At 39.6% G+C, this 22,397-nt stretch overlaps 1 protein-coding gene across 8 annotated transcripts in view; it reads right to left on the minus strand.

Annotated features, from left to right (window-relative positions):
* Nucleotides 1-22,397, minus strand: part of EYA4 (EYA transcriptional coactivator and phosphatase 4) — a 154,610-nt gene that overhangs the window by 41,441 nt on the left and 90,772 nt on the right. For 5 of the 8 annotated variants that reach the window (XM_074580679.1, XM_074580685.1, XM_074580683.1 and 2 more), the window contains exons 4-6: nucleotides 8,656-8,780; nucleotides 7,387-7,470; nucleotides 2,087-2,179 (exon numbers count right to left, since the gene is read on the minus strand). In XM_074580679.1, the coding sequence (XP_074436780.1) occupies nucleotides 2,087-2,179; nucleotides 7,387-7,470; nucleotides 8,656-8,780 (302 nt within the window). The remainder of the gene's footprint in view (nucleotides 1-2,086; nucleotides 2,180-7,386; nucleotides 7,471-8,655; nucleotides 8,781-22,397) is intronic. The other 3 variants (XM_074580681.1, XM_074580680.1, XM_074580686.1) reach the window with 1 other exon arrangement.

A 22,397-nucleotide genomic window follows, 5' to 3' on the forward strand; every position in this document is an offset into this window, starting at 1 on the left:
GGTGATATCCTTGCTAGTGGCCTGCACGTCTAGGCATCCTCATGAAATGAGCTCACAGGTGCTCTGAAAGCTGTGGGAAAGTACTAGCATTATCACCTTGTCACAGTTGGGGATAACACACCTATGTAACTGATTATTAGGAAAAACCAAACGGTTCAGTGTTCGGCTTTGTTATGCATTATTTTCAATTGCAGCTGGTTTGTCTGAAATGACATCTTTCTACTAGTCAGTATTTATTGTCTTTGGCAACCCATTAAACTTCCCAAATAACCAGTTAGGTTAAAAAGTCAGAGAAATAATTTTTTGGTGAGTTTTTATTGTCCTTTAGCACTTCTTCCACAAAAGTGAGCCAACCAAATTGTCCAGTTTGCAAGTGCCAGTAAAAGGCAAGTGTGAAAATAACGGATTTACTCTTTATGGAAGGCTCAGTGCGTTATCAAGGCAGCTCTGTGTCTTGCTCTGATGATGAAGACTGCACATCACCCAGACAGGCAGACTATTGATTTCCCACCGTGAATGACCACACTCATTTAATACTTGAATTTGTGGCCTAAACTGAGAATCAGGTTTGTATTTCTTTTGAGTTTGCAGGTGGCTAACAGACAAAAATTATTGTGTAAGGCTCAAATTCCTGCCTTTTTTTTGGAGGCACCAATTGTTTCCAAATCTGCCAAGTGTGGAGATGGCAACACTTCTTTTGAAGTCAGTGGAAGCTAACGGGTAAGTGGCACCTGGGGAAATCAAGGTGTTACTTAGCTACCTAAATCAGAACCGGAGGCTGCAATTTTTGGCACCCCTTCATGAAAATATTGCCTTAGACATCTTTTACACATAGAATCCAACTCAGATGTCTTAAATACATGGCAGAACCTGATGAAATTTCACCAGCAATGACAAAATCATATATATGGTTGGACGTTTTATAACACGTAGTCATTACTAACACAATTTTAGGATAGAATAACAACTGAGTTAAAAAAGAAAAGCTACTTTTTAGCCAAGACCATTACTTTTTCTTATGGAACTTGTTAGACTTTAAGTTGATGGTGTTCCTTTCATTATAATCATAACGAGGGCAATGTTTTCATTTTTTTCTAATTAGAAATGTTATACGCTTGCTTTACATCTCACAAGAGACCTTTTCTTCAGGCACTACATTTGTTATAAATACTTTTCTGAATAACCGGCTTCAGAGGATATTTGCATTTACTGATGCCTAAAAAACAATTCCAGAAACATAAGCTCAATTTTTAAAACATTTTCATTCCACTCAAACATTGTGATTTCCAAAATATTTTAAATAGGGCTTAACTACCTAAGTCTACCAAAGTAATAGTACTATCAATGTGGAGTGGCGATTCAGAGACATTTCAGTCAGGCCATCACTGAACTGGTATTTTCAGACGCAAAATTTATTCTCCCTCCTCTCCTTGTTAATATGATTATTAGCAGGATTCAGCTTAATGATTAGAAGGCAGATAATCTGTACTTTTCCATGGTTCATCACCTTTTAATAATTTATAGGAATCTACTTAAAAATTGCTGTTTGTTTGAATTTTTTAAGAAGAAGTAACAGAATAGTTACTTCTTCTAGAAGTAGATAGAAGAACAGTAACTAAAATACAGACTTCATTTTCATGAAAATAAAGTAGCTTATGGCATCTGGTCACGGTTAAAACTAACACATTGCTCACAGGAATAAAAAGATTAGCACTGAAATATAACCCTCAAGATTTTAAATTTTACATGTTAGAATGGCTGTTACCATCACAATCCATTTTTTTCTGCCTAAGATCCTACACGACTGAGAAAAATCTACAGTATAATAAAACATTATTACTCTAAGATTTTTGCATACACTAATCATTTTAGGCATCATTAAAGCTTCTTTAGGATCATAGCTCATGAAAATTGTAGATTTTAATTTACAAAAATGAAAAAGCTATTGTTATTATTATGTATTAAAATGTTACTTTATTGCAGTTTTTTAAAGATTGCTTCCATGCAGTGCAATGCTTGTTAGTGAAAGCTATTAAATGCTACGTTAATGTGCATCTAACAATACGTGATCTTATTATGGCTTTACCTGACCCAGTAAAAGTGTCAAGCGATCCATCTCCAGTTGTTGTTGTTGTTTCACTGCTGTTCATGGGCTCTGTTTTGACTGCAAGAAGAGACACTACATAGAAGAATAAGTAGACATGAGATTTTACTTCTAAATTTACACTGGAGTCTTCATGCCAGTCTCACTAGGGGTAGTCCAGCTAGAACAAGCATGCGGTGCAACAGCTTCTACCTTCGCTCTACCACCGTATTGAGACAATAAACACTTGCTCCGTCTGGAATCGTCATGCATCTACATAGATTTTTATCTGTGCAATCCTCCATCTATTGGTTTTAGCAACTGGAATATCTTCTGGGGAGATTTCAACCTAAATCTAATTGATTCTAACAATTCCCTAAGAGTAGCAGAGAGGAAGGAAACATTAGCTGTCAAGGGATGTAGCACATAACAAAAATAGTTTTGCCTGACAAGTGAAACAATAATAATAATATGGTTTCATGCTCATATAGAAGCAAATTACTTTCACAGTGCCAGCATTCTGCCTTTCCCCTTCCCCTTTTACAGAGTCTGTGGGGGGCTTTTTGAGCTAGGTCACCAGCAAGCAATTTTCCACAAATGAAGAGAGAAGTTTAAAAGAAAAAAAAGCAAAAGAACTAGATTAGGACACAAACGACAGCCACAAGTCAGCTTCTAACTCAGAGGCTACCATACATTTGGGTCCACTCTGAACTCAAATTATTTCTTACAGATCATCATGCACTCTTACCATCCAAGCTATAACTGAAAGCACCACAGAGGCAATCTAGATTTTATACTTTAATACGTTACCTGAACAGACCATCTCACATGGACTTTTGTAATGGAGTTTGGGAATCACCCTTCTAATCGATGTGGTAGGAAACAGCAGCGCAGAATACACTGCAGCTTTTATTAGATATTTGGCTGGCAAATGTAGAAACCATCGACATATATCACAATTGCTTTGCGAAGGTCAGTTAGGTGTGCGTGTGTGAGAGCATTCATCACATACACATCAGCAACCACAGGACCGGTCGCTGCCTGAGGGTGCAGAGCGAAGCGGCAATGAGGGCCTGTACGGGCCACTACTGTGGTCGGACGCCAGGTATGGAAATTCCAAGTCTGGGATTCGTGGAGAAGCCTTTTCTGTGACAGCTAGGCTGGCAGAGCACCCCCAGCAGGTCTAACATATGCCAAGCAAAGGCATTTTCTGCCAGCTAGTTACCTGACGCTTCTGAGGGCCATCAGCTAAACTGACCAAAGCCTTCATCTGTCAACACCCCCGCATCCACGGTGGACTTCACTGGCAATAGTAAGGGGAGGAGGGGAGTTTCGTATTTCTGAGCTGTCAATGTATTTACAAACTACGGCTCAGATTCAAGTCACCTAACTTAAGCACATAAATTAGGTGCATAATAATCTCCTTTGATGTCCAGTTGAGAAAGAGGTACTTCCAGAGGGCGACTCAGTCCAAACACAGCCTGAGCTGCCCTCACCATGCCGCTTACGGTCTGTAGATGAAAAGGCAGTGGATGAGCTAAATAAAGGGTTTGGTTTTCTCACGGGAAACATCACCCACAGAACCGTACTGCTGCTCCTCCCTGTGTCCGTGAGCAGCACGAGGAGCTCACCGGCAGCTGCACAGCTATCAGGACGGCCGCCTGTGGCAGGCCCTGCGCGGGTCACCTCTCCTGCGACATCACACCCCGCTTCCAGTCACACTGCTTAAGGCGTCTTACTTTGGTAAGTCACATGGGGTGCTGCTGATGTCTACAATTGCACAAGCGACCCATGCTGAATTCAAAGGGACTCCTGTCAAGCAGGGGACATTTGAGAAATCGGGATGTCTTTGTCTCTGCGACCGGGAGAGCGCCCTCGGTGCTCCAATGCTAAGGAAACCAAGCAGCACTTTCTTAGACAAGCTACACCGTTGTGTCTTTCCATTTACGGTGCGAGATTAAAAAATAATTAAAAAATATTTGAATGCGTGTCTTTTAAATGTAGACTTCTTTTCATTATCGTTTCTCTTTAATAAAACTGCCACACCCATATATTCTCCCTGCAAACAGCAGGATATTAATTCAATATGAAATCATCAGGGAAGAATTTTAGCCACATTTTTTTCAAGCTGTTGTGCACCCCTTGTCATTTTGCAGGCTATTATCTTCTGATTTTTTTTAAAAAAAGCTGTGACAAATATTACAAAAAAATTAACAAAGTAATTCATAAGAGTAATCAACCATTCCCATTTCTCTATTTAGATGAGAAAGACGTGATTTTATTTTTGTTAGATCAATAAAATATACATCAAGAAAAAGCGTAAGGGTCATCTGTCACAAAACCATTGCCTCCACTGAACCTCAGGCCTCTCAATTATGTGGAACATGTATTCTTGCCTGAAGAATTAAAAGTAACTAAATTTATTTCTTTTCTGATTACTATATACAGATGTCTGCATGTACTTCAGTAGGAGAATGAAAAATCATACTAAGTTGGAAAGATTTGTATTTTCCCCTCTGAAGATCTTTGGTCATGTTTTACTTTATAAGATGCATGTCTCTCTTCTCTGCGGAGTATCTACATTTACCTACATGGAAAAACCTACTTTTTAGTACCTTTATCTGTTTCTATTCAAGAAGGTATTCCACTATTGACCATACCGAGCTACAAACCTATGCTCAGGATTGCATCCAGAAAGACAATCCAGTATGTGCCTAACTGTTTTATTTAACAAAAACTTCAGTAATGAATTGTTTACTTTAGAGTTGGGTCTAGTTCTGGTTAATGCCAGCTGCAGTGCACTTCCATCAGCACCAACAGTCACCATCTTTTTCTCTCCCTGTCAAGCAGAAAAGGATCTAAACCAAAAGAAACTCTCTCATGTACTTAACTTGAGGAAAAACATCACATTGGCACTGTGTTTTGTTCAAAAATACATGTAGAAAGTATTTTTATATGTGCTTGATTTTAAACAGCTCTACTTTTTTACGTTCAGATTTTATCACAGAAAGGAATTCATCAAGGTCTTTCCTCAGTGTAGCTAGACATTTGGACTATTACCTTTCTTTCTTTATGTTGCATGTCATTAAACCAAGAGGGGAAAAAGCATAAAGCTAACTTAAAAAAAAAAAAAGAATTCTAACATCAAATCAAAAACCCAGGAACAGCTGAAATAAAATTAAAAGCACAGAAACATCCCTATGTTTCCCACATATGAGATGAAGCGTGGTTCTGATACTATGGCAACTGCTTTAGACGTAACACAAAGACTAAGAGTTTGAACCAGCACTTTGAATGCTTTAAAGACTATATATTTAATATTCTATTTTTTAAAGTGTGGATTAGTTTTAATTTTTTTTAACACGTTGAAAGTGTAAAAATAAAATGAAAAGCAATCTCAAGCTGAAAATAAACATTTGAGTGTTGCTAACAGTGAAGACCGCATGTATTAACAGAGCAGAGCTACCATGATGGTCAGGGGCTGGGACATACGGTGTACAAGGACAGACAGAAGAAGCTGGGCTTGTTCTGTCCTGTGAAGAGAAGGCTGAGGGGACAGCTAATTGCTGCCTGCAGCTATCTAACGGGAAGGTGCAAAGATGACAAAGAACAAAGGCACACTCTTCTCAAAAAGTGCCTTGTGCTAGAGCAAGGGAAAAATCCAGTTAGATGTAAGAGGAAAATTCTTCACTGTGAAAGTAGTCAGGCCCTGAGAGGCCCAGATGCCCAGAGAGGCTGTGGCACCTCCACCTTGGAGACATTCAACACTCAACTAGACACTGCCTTGAGCAACACGATCTAACAGCAAAGTTGGCTCTGCTCTGAGCAGGGGCTGGCACAGCTGACCTCCAGGGATCCCTTCCAAATTTAATTCTCTGAACTCAGAACACAGCTCCCAACAGGCAACAGCTTCTACAATGTAAGTTCTTTACTTGATGAAAGGATTTAGCCGACCAACATGACTACTGCTCTGCCAACCTCTTTTTTTCCTAAAAAACCTCTCCATGTTAAGGACTAATAATGAACACAGAGTCTTAGGGACAAGAGATTCTACTACTATGCATGAAGCAGGACAAGCAAGTGTAATAGCGATCAGAGCAAACAAGTCTGGCTAAAAGCTCACGTAAAACAATAAGCCACACAGCTTGTCATTGGAATGATTTTTCTCTTTCTTTTAGCAAGCCTTAAGGACTTTCCCAGGAATATACTCAACTAGAAGCACAGATCTAAATGTTCTACCGCTTACGGAAAACCAGATTTAATGCAAGGACTTTCAAATTACATTTCCTCAGTACTGATAATTAGTATGTAAATTACTACCTTCCACTTTTATCTGAACATGCTGAAGAGTTAACTGAGTGACAGACAGTTAGCTCAGTCCTTCCTTAAACTGAAATTCTTGTAAGTGAGCAGGAACATTCACATGGAATCAGTTATTCTAGTGCAAATGATCTTTTGTGCTCAAGTCTGAACTTTTTTGGAGAGTAAAGTCTCTCTGGATATGTGATATGAATGGCAAGCTAATTCTGAGGGTTTTTTTAAAAGGAAAGTTTTTGAGATCTTCCTAACTTTAGTCCAAACCTGCTTAGCTTAAGCACTTCTGTAATGGCTTATAGAAAGTCATGGTGACACATGTTTACACCTATGATTAATCCCATGTGTACTGCAACAGTGTCACATATATAATTATTATTACTCTTTATAACTCATAACAAAAATGCATGAGAGGAAACTCATAAATGAAAACAACAACTTGGAAAATTTGGCCAAATGTTTGTAAAGTGGCAAGTTACATGTAGTAGCACCCTAGACATAAGCTTTAATTAATTAATAATGAAAGTAGGAGTAGGAGTAGCAACAATAATGTCAACCTTGATTTGTGCTCAGGTAATCATGCAATGTTGTACCTAAAAATAAAAGAAAAACAAATGGGCATTCTGTGGAAAATCCGCTGGCCTGACTTCCAGCAGTGCTGACTACTGGCAGTTCCCAGCAATGCTGATCACCACGGGGGTCTCCCAGTCTCTCAGAGCATGTAGATGGTTAAGCTAATTTCAAGTAGGTTAAATTCTCCTTGCTCATCTGATGACTTTCAAAGTTTGGTAAGATAATTACTTATTGCAACTTCCTACCAGTTTTCTGTCTGTGGGAAAGGCCTTTGAGCAGGGGTGGAAAACAAAAAGGGAGGGGGGAGGGGGAACCCCATGAAAATGTTCAAACTGCATCACAAAAGAACAGAGCAAACCGAGAGAGATGTTACACAGCAGTCAACGGAGACACAGCACCACACACATGCACTGTACCAGGGTCTCTCATACTTGTTGCAGAAGAGGGGGTACTGCAACTCAGCAACCAGTCTGCAGTATTTAACACAGTCATGTTGTCTCCTGAGAACAGGAAGGGTACAACGGTTCATTCTCCCAGCGTCTGCTTAGTGTACCTGAATAATCTTCAAGGCAAGTAAGTGTTTTTGCACTTGGCGCCAAGTCTTTTAACTGCATTGTACTGTTTTTATGAGTATTATTTTAACTGGTTTATTTATGCAAGAGTAATATAGAGGCATCTAGTTATTAGTGTTCTTTTAATGGTATGCTTGAAGTTTTCCCTTCTCTTTATGCCACAATAAGGATTCTATTTTGAAATACAACTAGGTTGAACCTTAATGGTTCAGCCCTTCTCTGCAGAGCTCTGTTACCCTCACAGGCCTCACACTTTTTATTGACATTGACATATTTTTTTACAATAGGGATAAGTGAATAAAATGCTTTACATTGTGGCCATAAAGAACAAACAAACACAAAAAAAATTCTTGGTTCCAACTCTTAAAATGGACAACAACATATAAACTCCAAAAAAGAGGGCTGAAACTCTAGCTTGACTCATATCCATGGTGTCGCTCTCACGGGCACTAATGGGAAGAGGACTCCATCTCAGAATGTGGTACCCTGCCTCCCACTGCTCCAGTTCGGCTATGGCAGAACCTATTATCTGAAAGCATTGGAACATCTGTGTTGTAGCTGCATGGTAGTGCTGTCCCTACAGTAACAGACGCAGCAATAATAACCAGTAAATTTTGAGGAAAATCTAAAAATCTCTTTATGATAAACTTTCATTACCTGCCAACAAATGGAATTAGCATGTTCATCATGTAAAAAAAAATTACCTAAGCCTAATTTTGATGCACTTCTTTTTACAGAGCTTTTAAATTAATCTAAATGGGTGTAGCTCAGGGTATACGAGTACTCAGCAATGAAGTATATGATGCAGAAAATGCCAACTATTTCAACTTATCATCAACAGGTATAACCAAACCTTTAACACTTTGTTCAAATCAACCATTCCAAGATTTTCCTTGTTTCAGCTTCGAACAGTTCTGTCCCTCACTTCAACGGGTGGAAATCAAAGAAGTGCTGTTGGAATTAGTAGATTTATGCTGGTATGACTGTCATTTTTTCATAATTCTTGCTGGGTTTATAAATGGGTTTATGCTCATCCTTGAAATTATGTTCAAAAATGTGTAAGACTGAAAGCTAGCCAAAACTTTCTATGTGCCAGAAGTGTCTTATACTTACCTCCTGTTCCATTTGTTGTAACTGATGTGCTACTGAGATTAGGTTTATCCAGTTTGGAACTACCCGGCGCATCACTACTTCCAACAAGATTATGAGGACTTGCTAGATCTTGCATTTCCATAGACCTGTTAAAGAAGAAGGTGACAGAATTTAAAGGCCATTTGATACTATCTATAATAATCTACTTTTTCTACAACAACTTTTTTTTTTTTTTTTTTTTTTTTAACATGGAAAGTTTGTAATGCAGCCAGATTAACAAATCAATACAGGTTCCTTTAAGGTCTTCTTTGCTTTTTACCAAACCTAGGAAAGCAGCTAATAATTTGATGTGAGCAACAATGCCAGCACTTTTCACTTCTCCTTTACGCACTATGAAGTAAACGACATAGGCTTATGAAACTGCTCAAAGAGCTTGTAAAAGATGTGGATAAGGGAGTGCATATATATGGATGGACAGATGGAGGGATAAATGGATAAATGCATTTCTTAGAAGAAAACAGAGAAATTAAAAGTCAGCCATTACACAAAAAATCTGAATAGGTACTTCTGCCTCCCATTATGTGTATTCCAACCACCAGCAGTCGCTGCATCCACACTAAATCACAGGAAGAGACCATACCAGTGAATGAACAGAACTTTCACATACATCTGGAAGATTCTTCACTCTTACAAATGCATATATTCGTACTAGCTCACTTGGCATTTTATTTCTTCTGAGTCATTTCTAGGAAAATTGCAAAATTTCAAGTGAATTGAGACCGCAAAGGATTTCAGCGTCACAGTTCTACTGGGGGACTGTGGATGGCTTTCAGTCAGAGACAACACACCTGCCTTTCTCAGACAAAGCAGACAAGGAGCATTTCTTGTTAGACCGGTAACTGCAATCCAGTTTGCAGTGTGTTCTCGCCTATTCCTTGCTTCATTTATAAATTAATTACACAGATTTCTTCCCCAAAGAAACATTTTTGCTGCGTATAAGCAAAGGTGCCAGCCCATCTGCAACAGGAGAACCATCTACCATATGTATACTACAAAGGCCAACAGAAAGATTGTCTTACAGAGCTGTGAACACCCAATTACATTGCAGAAGACTGAAATGGCTAGGACAGAGATGAACAGTTAGGATAGTTCAGTAAGAATAACTGTTCCTGTATTTTATATTCTGACCAGGAAAATCAGTGGCAAACCGTTAAGGCAACACCCGGCACTTTAAGTATTTATTGCAAGTTTCACTTTGAAATTGCCTATCTTCTGTGCTCCACACATCCTCCTCAGAGGGAAAAATAAAAAAGCAAACAAAACCCCACCACCTTCCCATCAAATATGGGTCTGCTCTCTGAATCTATTTTTTTTTTTCTCCAAGATAAGGAAAATTAAAAAACCCCACAGAACAAAAGTGTCTCCCATTTTGCGCTCCTAATTCCGGTGCTCTCTGGCTGCTTTAGCTTGACTCTCATTGCATTCATTTAACCCAAGACACAGATTGCGAGCTCTCATGTCTTGAATCTCTTCCAGGAAATGTAGGAAATGCTACAGCTCAACTGGGAAAATGCACCAAGGCCTCACCCAAAGGCACATGAAGCAAAGGATCTCATTTACTCCAGTAAATGCTCCAATGAAGCCTGAGATGCACCGATACTCTGCTGGCAGGGCAGCCTCCCCAGCAGCAGTCTGGATGAGCAGGGGAAAGCTGATATTGCAGGAGGCCATGCATCAGCAGGTAAGAATTTTATAGCCATATTCAAGGAAATGCGAAGGCATAAACTGAGATTGGAACTGCCTTGACCCGGATTTCTTCATCTAATTGTATATACATTTCTACACATCTGTCAGCAGCGCATTATATTTACTGTCTACTGGAAATGTGATCAGTGTTAGATGAAATAAAACGAACCCAAGTGGTTTACTAGTCCGTTGGTTTTTGTTTAGTAGTTTCTGTACAAGGATGGCAGCTAAAGGTTAAAAAAAGTCTGTGAGTTTCCATCTTGTATGTATTTAAGGGAGCAGAAGAATGCTACACAAAATAAACAATGTGTGTTCCATTGCATATACAGTGTAATACTCCCCACGTGTTCACTTAGCAGTTTAAGTGTCATGATTTCCTCTTCAAGTATGATCAGTCTGGAGATATCTAATAAGCAGTTCACAGGCTTAGACAATAGGCTTAGACAGTTCACATGTGCTTTTTCTCTTGTTTAGCATAAACATCCCAATAATTTCTTTTCAGACATATATCATGGCCACACATGTAAATGCTTCAGCAACATTTCATCAGCAAAATCACTGATTTACCGGACTAGTGTATTTAAGAAGTATCCAACTTACGCACTTTTCACACTCAAATGAATCAGATTTTCTTAATCAGAAAACTAAGTCCACTGGTTTTCCTTTGCTTGGCAAAGAACATAAACAATTTGACTTCGTAAAAGGAGTAGTCTTTTACGTATGAAAAGTATGAAACTTTTTGTGCAGAACTGTATTATATTCGCCTTATATTTGTTTTCTAAAGCGAAAGGCATGCTGGTCCACAGCATGCCAGCAATGGCAAGTTAATTAATTAATACTATTTTAAAAGTAGTACATTTACAAATAGACGTTTTCTCTTGGTGAGTAAAAGACATCTTGCACTTATGGGTAGTCTATTAAGGATAAAAAGGATATCCAATCCAATAAAAAGTTTCACAAAACCATGTGTATACATTATACTTATCCTGGGTGCTCCACACTGTGTGAACAAGTAAAGGGATTATTTTTAATATATCCCTGTGTGATATATTTATTTAAGTGCACGTTACCTTCTGTGTAACAGATGTCATTCAATTCACCTTTACGGATGCATTTAGTTTACCTTTAGCCTAAAAAATTCTCGGAAAGATGTAACAGACCTACTAAAATCTTACAGTTTCAGTGAATGGAGGAATTCAGAAAAAATGCTTAATAAAATGGATGAAATAATTCCAACATCTTGAATTCATTTTGTCAAACTAAATGTTTATCAGAGTCCTGCTTTCACTGACTTAATCAGAAGCAGGTTCAGGTTCAGTATGTGTTTTCCTGCACTAAAAAAAAGTAAAAAAGAGTGATCTCTGAAGGACCAATTAATACTTCTAAGTTTATGCAGTTATTTATTAAAGACTGTTTTCTAGTAAATGCAGTGTGTTTCAATTTAGACAGAATAAAGCCTATTGTTAAAGCTGCTTAAAAACCTACATCGTATAACTTTGTTTTCCATTTTTTGTTTCTCTGCCAGGCACATAACTGAGCTTTACATTTCCCTCTCTTGCATTGTCTCAGGCTATTTTTTAGAGTAATTAAGTAAAATGCTAAATTGTATCAAAAGATAAATGTTGAGAGGAACAAGATTACTTGGTAAAATGTTTTAATTTTCTCTTGACTGTTTGTTTGAAGAAGGATAGCATGTTTCCAAGCTCCTCAGCAAAAATCGGAAATCTGGCAAGATGGATTTGTCTTTTATTCTGCTTTGGCTACACTTTAAATCTTTGAAAGTTGGTATTTGCACGTGCTTAGTGGATCATTTTAGAGGCTTACTGGAAAAGTCCCTAAAAAATCCCATTTGCACAGAACAGCCTCCCAGATCCTTGTAGGCTTTAACTCCAACCTGGATGTGGACAGCCTCAACAAATCAAAGCGGGTTTGTATCAGGAAGATGGCTGAGAGTGAATCCTGGGCCTTCCACATTTTCTTCCCTGGTTTGAAGGGACAACTTTTCAAGGGTTAACCTATATTCAGAAGCTGCTTAAGGAACGATATCCAAAGACAAAAATTTCCCCCCGCCCCCCATCTTTACAAGGGCAGCCGAACAGAACTGGTGATGCATCCCAGACCACCGAAGTGCACAGCCCAGCAGCATAACCCAACCTTGCGTAGGAAGGTCTAAGTATGGCTAATTATGATTGCTCAATTTCGAGCTGCATCACTGTATTTCTGTATAGCTTTTGTTTGCATTAACTTAAAGGTAAAAAGTTCAGGCCTTGATTCTAGGGTTGCATTTTTGAAAGTCCTGGTTGGTTTTGTTTTTTTTTTTCTCTCATTACACTCACATACCCATTTGTGCACTGCTTTTCTTCAGCAGAACTGAAGTCTATTTCCAGAAAACCTGGGTTGTTATAACTCTGTTTGCATTCCAAATTAAACTACTATAAATATGGACTAAGAGCTATGTCCTTGCACAACTCAAAATTCCATTGATTATTCATGAATTCTACAAGTAGATCATATTTAGGTAATTTTCTTATTTGAAGAGATCATGCCTTAAAATGTAAACTATTTGCTACATAATCTACTTTTACTATATTTCAAAGTTTTTTACTAACAAGTTTGAAAGTATGAAATCATTTATCAAAGATTTATAAAAGAATAAATATTCTAATTTGAAAACAAAGTACTTCAAATCCTAGTATAATGAGATCATTTTAAAAATACTAATTCCTCACTGTGCAGAATTTGCAGAAAAACCAAAATAAAAGAGAACTGAAAGATGGACTACCTAAAGGCTATTTAACATTGAATAATTTCATTTAGTTTATAAATTAATCAGAACAACTTTTTTTAAAAGGATTTCAAAACACTTTTCTTTTTAAAATTCTTTGATAGGAAAATTCTCTACATAATTTTCTTTACCAGAATCTTTACTAAACTTCACTGTGGCAAAAATCCACGTTATCTGGGTTTTTCTGGTTAGTTTCCCCCCTGCTTTTCTTACATCCCTCCTGTTGAAACCCCAGTTCTTGCATATCCCAAACTTTCTCACGGACACCTGGAGCCTTGCCCAATTAAGATGTCAGCTACCTTGGAGCTTCTGGAAAAAAACCAAACAGGGAATTTCCCTTTATTTAAAATTAACTTTTAGAACAATACGAAAGCTGGGTAACAGAGCGGTGCAAACTCCTCTAGATCTGTTTCCCAGTGCTGTCAGCTCAGTGCTCTGACCAGCCACACAGTTTTGAAGACAAGTTGGGTGGGGTTTTTTTCCATCTCCCACAGAAATATTTTTAGCCACATCATTCAGCCATGTTCTGAACATGACTAGCAAGCCCACCTCTCTTCCGTACGCAGTCCGAACTAGCTTACACAAGCCTTTCACTCCAACAAAGAAATCAGAATGGGTGCCCATACAGAAATCTCATCGGTCCGCTACAATCTACATGAATCTGCAATGAAGTTTAAAACAATCAATAACAATAGCTACATCATATTTCTTGAGGTTTTTTTCAACTTTTTTTTTCTTTTTTAGAAAACTGTATTTTACACATTACATTCACAGTTAAGCCAGTGATTTTCATGTTTACTTGCACCTACACAAACCGTAAATAGCACAATTAAAAAGAAGTTACACCAATCCTTTAACAGCCCTACAAGACTACAGTGGGCAGTAAGAAAGAAGGTGGGAAGAGAGGGATTCTGGGTGACGGACAGGTTTCCAGGGAATACACAGATGCATACAAATACATGTACACTAACACACATCAACATGCAAGCTTTTAATAATTCTTTGGTGCTAAATATCCAAACATACATGTGTATAAACGTATAAATACACAACAAAAAACTTTCCAACATCTTTCCACCAAAGACTTCAACAAATAGCGTAATACAACACACAGCCTAAGAACACTCCTCAAAATGAGTAACATTTCCAACATGAACCCTAAATACAGGTTAATAATGTTTCCTTTTCCAGGTGCTTTTATGCTGTGTACAGCAGCCTTTGTCATCTTTTGCCACTGTAAAAGGTAGTGAAGAAACAGCGAAACCAATGAGAGAAATTCTCTCCATTGAGATGACTGTCTCTCATGTTTTCCCAGGCTCACCCACCCCCGCGGTGTATCTTCTCAAGCTGAAATGATGGCCAAAATAGCAGATCTTTTGCTATTCTAGGCACAATCTCGCAAAAACATGCCCCTCCACCACGCGAGTCCTGGGAGCTTGCCAGAGAGTTAAAAACAAATACTAGTGCGGGACACTCGCAAGCCCTCCTTCCCACTCTCCTCGAGGCCTCATTTCTTAACTTATAAAGTGATCTGATACAGTGCTAAGAAGCAGTAAAAAATGTCATGTTATAGGGATACCACCAGCAAATGCTCTTCAGAGTTTTATTTTATTACTTTTTTTTTAACAATCCAGAAAACAAGCGCTAAACTTTTTGCAACCATTTGGGGATGGAAGGTGGGATTCTAGCTGTATAATTTCTATTTCTCATGGTTTTGTAAGCTGGGTGTCAACTTTCATATTAAAAAAGTAAGAAAAAGAAGCAAAACTAATGCCACCTTGATATTAAAAAAATAAATAAATACCTCTCCTCTGCCAATCTACAACCAGCCTCAGATAAAGGGCGTCAAAGGGAGAGCACCTTAGTGAAACAAAGAATTAAAACATCAACGTTTTTCTACCATGATAAAAAAGTACCACATTGGTAATAAATAATAAAAATATCATGAGGTCCAGCTTTGTGGAACTCTAAGTGTACAGTAAGTACTGTAGTAGACTTTTTATGAACACGGATGATTCATTATAAGTTTGAATATCATCAGGCAGCTTCCCAGTGCGTGAGTTCAAGCTCACAGGGAAATCACCTCTACCCAGGGACCGCAATAAGCGCAATGAGGATCCTTCTTAGTAAGAAGCGACACTAATTTGAGGAAAACTCAAAACTGACTGTTTTGTTTAATAGCCTTTTGGGTCTCAACAATACTGCTTATCTTGCAGAGGATGGGACTCCTCAGCTGATCCTTTGGGGCATGAAGTGGCACTGGTTGTGATTGTTTCTCAGTTTTGCTTCCATGCCTATTGTCTTTCTCTCCGCTATTCAAGCTCTAATTCCAGGAGAAAAAAAACCAACCATCATGCAGACAGTATTACTTTACAGGAGCTGTCTGACAGGCAGCCAGTGTCAGTGCCGGGGCTGCCCTTGGTGCAGAGGGCTGGGCTGAGAACGTGGGCAAGCAGGTTCGGTGACAAAGGCCAGCATTGTGGTGTGCCTCCTCATGCCATTCACAGCTAGACAGAGTGAATAGCATGCATGAAAGGATGCTTCTTTTAACAGCACTGCAGATTCTTCCCCAGCCCCCCTTCCCCATTTCCCCAGTTAAGCTTTTGCTATCACCCTCCCTTTTTGACCCTGTGCCACCTTGAGATTCTCTGTGCTTCCTGACAAGTGTCAAGACGTTTTTTGTCTTCCTTAAATCTATGCTTCCCTCTTTTCTCACCACATGAGCAAACGCCAAAGGCCATAGCTTTTGTCAATCTAGCATATGGATATTGCTGCAGTAATAAGCAGATGTTGCTTTACTGAAAGGGATATATGCATTTCTTCTTCATGGGTTAGTGAGAAAATATGACTAAACGCTGTGAAAAATAATTGATTACAAATTCAAGTTTATTTTTGCCAGAAAAGAAAAACTGACATTTTCTTTTCCTACCTGAGGAATAAAATGAAAGTGAAAAGGTTAGGTTTGCTCCGGTAATGACCAAACACAGCAACGAATTTAGAAGGCTTGCATTGTCATGCTGTATAATTGTTGAAAGCTATTATTTGCCTAAAAGTCAGTAACTGTATGGTTTCCCTGATTTCTGATTGACTGAGACATTTTATTTCAGTTTAATGTCATTTAATGTGGTTTCCAGAAAACCACAGAAAACTGTCTACTCCAGTGCAATTCAGTTGGCCACAAATCCACATTAAATTATTTTCTCACTGCTTTCTGACTTTTATTGGGAATGAATATAATTACCCTGACACAATTAAAAGACAATGTAAAATTAATTTGGATTTCGACACTTGTGAGTAACACATAGAATAACTTCTAGGAACCATTTCTGAATTCTCCTGTTAGACATGTAGTCCATTTGTCCAAAACCCAACAAGTATTAAAATTAATAGATAAAAATCAAGACAAACTGGGGGCAGGGGAGGGGAACTTCTTAAATAATTTACCTCACCATAAACTTCCAGCTCACCCTCTCTATGCTCAGGAGATTTCTTCAGTTACAAAACACAGATCTACACTAGCGAAATGGCAGGCTGTCACTGAAAAGGTAGATAATGGGAAGCCTTTTTTCCCATATGGCTCACCTCTCCACCCTGCAGTTTGGGACTGCTTTGATTTGACGAAGGCAAATGATAGTTTTTTATAGGAAATTATTATATTCTGATGTAATAAATGGATGCACACACAAAAAGCAAAGCTACACAGAGCAACACCTCCTGGCCAGCTGGATCCCAGCCTTTGAGATCTCTTTTCTGGGCTTTTCTAATGTGACAGCCACAGGTTTGATGTGATACGATTTTAGCTCAGGGTCTATGCTCCAGGCGCTGGAGGAAGTATCTGGCAAGAAGTAATGTGGTGTCTGAACAGATATTTCCCGTCCTCTCAAAGAAAAAGGCAGCTGGTTGGAGAAAACCACTCCAGAAGCCAGACAGAAAACATCTAAACTAATAAGCGGTGAGGACCTGGCACTGATGGAACAGCAGAGAGGACAGTAGGGAGCTCAGTTCTCTCAATCCACATACAGGCTGGCCCCTCCTGGACCTGGGCTGTAGATGAGCACGGTTTAGCACCAGCTGGCACACACCAAACCCGTGCCCAGCGTGGCCCCAACAGCACCACAGATCCCTGCCACAGCTCGGGCTGGGGCATCTTTCACACACTGCCACCAGCTTGGCCACGCAGACCACAGGCTGCGTTACGCGGTTCCTGGTCCCGCTGTCAACAGAAAATATGTGAAGGTACACCAGAGGTTAAACTCATGTTTAACCGGCTACTTAAAAAAAGGTGACTAAAGTAGATTTTGAAGTCATTATGTGAGCATTTACATAAATCAAAAGCGATAATGACACTGCAGTTCCATGGGGAGCTGTCAAGTATCCAACTTACATGAAATACAGACTACCAGTTTACAGATACGTAAGACCTAAATGCAGGTTTTTGGATCACAGGGCCACATTTTCAAAGAGCAGTTCACCCAACAGCTCCCTTTTCCACTTCTGATCACTTCCAGATGTGATCGGCACTTGCAAATTCTGTGGTTCTTACAACATGATGAGCTGTGTCATAAACAAATAACAAACACTTCTGTGGGGATGGCTGGAACGCAAGCAGCAAGCCTGTGGCCTTCCCTCCTGCGCCACAACTCCTGCAGAACAGAATAACTGTCCAGAGCCCCATCCGAAAAATCTGCTGGGAATTTCAGAGTCCTTTCTGCATCTCTGACAGGTGACCTGGTCGCAGGTAAGGAACAGGTAACAAACCCAACGACTGGAGAATCTCACTAAGTCTTTCTTTGGTGTTTTTAAGTCTAATTTGAGCAACAAAGACTATTTCTCATATATACAGAGGAGCGTGGAGATGATCAGCTCTGCCAATTACTAGCCTGTTGCTAATCTGTCCTTTATAAGACACAGCCTTCGAAGCCACACTGCTTACTGCACAGAACTTTAAAACATCTCAGGAGAAACACAAGGCAGAGTTCCTCATGGCATGACAGTCTGCTTTTATGTGGAATGATGAGAGGACTTTTGTAAGGGCTGTTTGAAGCCTTGATTCCTATGGACAATGAGTATGGGGGTGCTCTAGCACCTTTGCTCTTGAATGGGAGGAAATGCCCTCTTCCAAACCACATGTAAATGGCAGACTGAGACAGAAAGAAGCACCAAAGCACAGAAGGTCCTCCAAATCCCTGGTACTCACCCACACCTGAGAAAAAGGAATTTCTAGGGATAACTTCATCACTATCTTATCTTCCAACTACCTTTTTCAGAGAAAAAGGGATATTAATTCCTCAAACCCTGTGCTAGCGTGCTGGAGACCTGCTTTTGCAATGGGGGAGCTCTTCCCTTTAGATCTGATATACCTTTTTGGTACCTCTCATTCTGGGCTTCTCTGTGCAGTAGATGGAGATACACTCTCAGCAAGGGGGAATGTACTCATTCCCTTGACCTGCCGCATAACCACCACCACCAAAGATGAGACAGCTGCGATACCTGGGTCCAGATATTGGTGTCTGATCCATATCTGTATTTATTAATTGCAATAAAGTAATAACATCATTAACTGCAATATAATAATGTCAATTTTACTCATGTAAGACAATATTTAAACACATTGAAAATTGGGAAATCAAGCATGAAAGGATGGGAATTTTGCTGCTGGCTTCAGTGGATCCTGGACTGCATGATGTAAGTATGAATCATAGAATCATATAGTGGTTAGAGTTGGAAGGACCTTAAAGATCATCCAGTTCCAACCCCCCTGCCATGGGCAGGGACACCTCCCACCAGACCAGGTTGCTCAAAGCCCCATCCAGCCTGGCCTTGAACACCTCCAGGGATGGGGAAGCCACATTTCACTGAATTCACATTTGCATAACGAGATAGCAGAACGTGGGTGGTGTCTAACTTACCCTGAATTGAAATGTCTGATAAATTTCAAAGTAGTTATTGAAACGTGGTTCTTCTTCGTCAGGGATTAGCCAGGGGAGAAGAAGCTCTTTCAGGTTTGCTGTATCAGAGTGACCATACCTCATTTCAAAGTAGTTTCTTTAGCCACCAGTACAGGGGCCTGCAAGAACTTCATCCATCTCCAGAACGGATGAGTTATGATGACAGACTGGGCAGAATACAGGAGTTGCCAAAAACTTGTAGTTTTCATGCTCCATTCTAACTTTACGTTTTAATGCAAACATTCTGAATCTTTTTTTTTTTTTTTGTAAATATAGAATACAGAGAGTTATTGGCAAGCAGTCTTAACATGGGAAACATTAACGCATCACACTTTTAACAGTGAAGTTCCCCTTAAAAGTTAAACCTGATCTGAACTTTGGCTCCCAAGACAAATATTCTGTAGCTTACCTCATGTGGAGCACATTATGTTTGGCTCCAAAACAGTTTGTGTCAAAAGCAATTATTTCTGTTCTCTAATCGCAGTCACAACAACGAGCTAGGTTTAGAATAGAAAACAAATACATGCAACTTTCCGACTGCCTGATGCTTTAACTGCTTCAGCATCTGATTGTTCCTGTTAAGTAATAAGGTGTAGCTGGGTGTAACCATTCTGGGTGGCAAGGTATGTTAGATGTGCTGCACACATCCCTTTTCGTTTTGTCCAGGAGACCTTGTTACTTGTACACTTAAAAGAACAGGGAGATTATTGCATTTACTTTTAATAACTAAGGACATTCAAAACAAATTCTATTATTCTGAGCAAGAGAGAAAATGATGCCCTGCTAAATGTGCTCACGCTGGCTGACCTTTACAATTGATATCAAGTGATTACATTTCATTTCGCTTTGCTGTTTGATTTCCCCAAGTCATTTTATAATTTGAGACTTAAAGCATACACGCAGTTTTTATGCCCCGTTTTAATTTGGGGTGAAGTAGGTGATTTTTCTAAGAGTCAGTAAAGACGTGTCGTTGAGGACTCTAGGGCACAATCCCCCACCCCCGAATTATCCCCTTGAGCCACAAGAAGGGGCAAGTACCGGCTACAAATCTGTAACGCCTCCCGTTCCAGCTCAGCCTGCATGCTGACACCCCAGCCAGGCCGGGGGACGCCTGCCTGCCCGGGCAGGGAGGTGGGAGCGGGGCACAGGCAGAGCCACGGCTCCAGCCCCTCACTGTCCCCGCGCACGCACGGCAGCACCGGACACCAGCCTGTCCGGTGGAAACCCTCCTTTATAGATCCCTCTGCTAAAAGCCTGGCTTACACCAAATGGTTTGACCTCGCTGTGACTTCTGACAGAGCACCTAGCCTTTAAAAATCATTAAACACCCATTTCTGTCAAAGTCCTGAGGAATCATAGAATGGTTCGGGTTGGGAGGGACCTTAAAGATCTTCTAGTTCCAACCCCCCTGCCATGGGCAGGGACACCTCCCACTAGACCAGGCTGCTCAAAGCCCCATCCAGCCTGGCCTTGAACACTTCCAGGGATGGGGCAGGAAATCAGGAAAAAGCACAGCAGAAAGGAAAAAACTCCTGCAGTGTTGCTGGTTTTTAAGTTCACACACATCCATAGTGCAGACTTAAGGCTGCAACTTTGCTGCATTTAGCACAGGTTCCCCAGTGCTTAAGAACCAGGTCTGCGAGACAGGGCACTGAGGCAGGAGACGTTAATAACAACATGATTGCTTTTTATAATTCAATTACTTCTCTTTCTCAGCACATTTTAAAATATTACTGTTGGGAAACACGGTATAATAATGAAATGCTAAGGGGGATGAATATGCTTCTCTAGTACTATTTTGAGAAAGTCATGAAAAGCACTGCATCTTTGAGAGCACAGGGTTTTTTTTCTGTTTAATTTAATTTACATAATTAGAAGGAAAATAAGACATAAGCCTGAAATAACACAGGAATAAAACATGATCTTATGTCTAGTCACCTGCCAATTACTTCTACACTGAAAAGCAAATAAAATGCCCAAACCCCTTAAAAATTAAAGTGACAGAGTTTCAATTGTAAATTGAAACAGAACTAAAATGAAATTCAGCAAACAGGACGTTCTCCCTCTCTTCCCTCTTCTGCACTCATGCCACACAATAAATAATTCTGCTGAAAAGTCGATCCGTGGAATTGCTTTATTTATTTGGGCACTGGGTATGCCAAATCTGCCAAACATACCTTCCCACAGACTCGCTGCGTCAGTCCTGGGCCCCTCTTAAATGACAGACAAGAATCCCCTACGAATTAGATTGAGACCATCATACTCATTTTCACATTTAAATAAATCCAGATTTGAACTTAGGTTTTCAAAGGTGGAAGGCTAGCGGAAGGCAAGTATATTTCATGCTTCAAGGGGAGGTAAAGTTACCTTTGCTCTACAAATGACATAAAGTAATTCCCAAAGAAATTTGACAATAATACAGACTCAGATCACAGTAAATTATAACACTTGGCAGCTAAACTGGAGAACTAAGTCCAGAATTGCCAACAAAGCTCAAGACACACGTTTGGATATATGGAAAGCTTTGTGATTTCTAAAAGAAAGGAGCCTGCACAGGCATCTTATGAGACTCATAAAGAACCTTATCAGCTGGAAAGGAGTGCGTAAATTCTGAGGATCAGATGAAAGTTTTTTGCCTTTTTTTTTTTTTTTTTAAATAAAAGCATTCAGAAGGAGAAGATAGAACAGACAGACCATCTGCAATGTAACCACATAAAAGACCCCTGGGCAAATCCAAACCCATTAGCAGAAGTGCTTGACAAATCTGCCAAAGAGCCAGATGCTGCTTATGGAGGAGTCTCTTTCCCTAGTTGTCATCTGGATCCTCTGACTTCTGTTCCCAGAGGAGGACAAAGATGACCGGTGCTCAGACTCAGACGTGTGTGGAGAGAGCTGAGGCACAGAATCACTCTCTGACAAGGGTATCTTAACATAAATAGAAGATACCAAGTCTGAAATACTGAAAGGAAGGGAGCTTTAACAAGTACGTATGCCACGTGTGAAAGATGCAGATATTAGAAAACAGAAAGAAAACTTGCAATTAGTTTATTTGTATGTGGTCTCTTTTTATATGGGTTTTTTTTTGGTTCATTCTATTTTTGTTTCCTCTTTTTTTTTCTCCTAATGACTGACCAGGATCTAGTAGGATGGGAAAGAGGTGATTTTTGGAACGCTAAGTACTAGCACAGCATACTAACTGCATAGCATTAGTTAAATGCTTACCGAGTACACAGACTGACTGATAGTATTTAAAATGTGTCTGAACAGGTTGTGAAATATCTAGG

The sequence above is a fragment of the Larus michahellis genome, chromosome 3 (assembly GCF_964199755.1).
Source record: "Larus michahellis chromosome 3, bLarMic1.1, whole genome shotgun sequence".
Classification (NCBI taxonomy): domain Eukaryota; kingdom Metazoa; phylum Chordata; class Aves; order Charadriiformes; family Laridae; genus Larus; species Larus michahellis.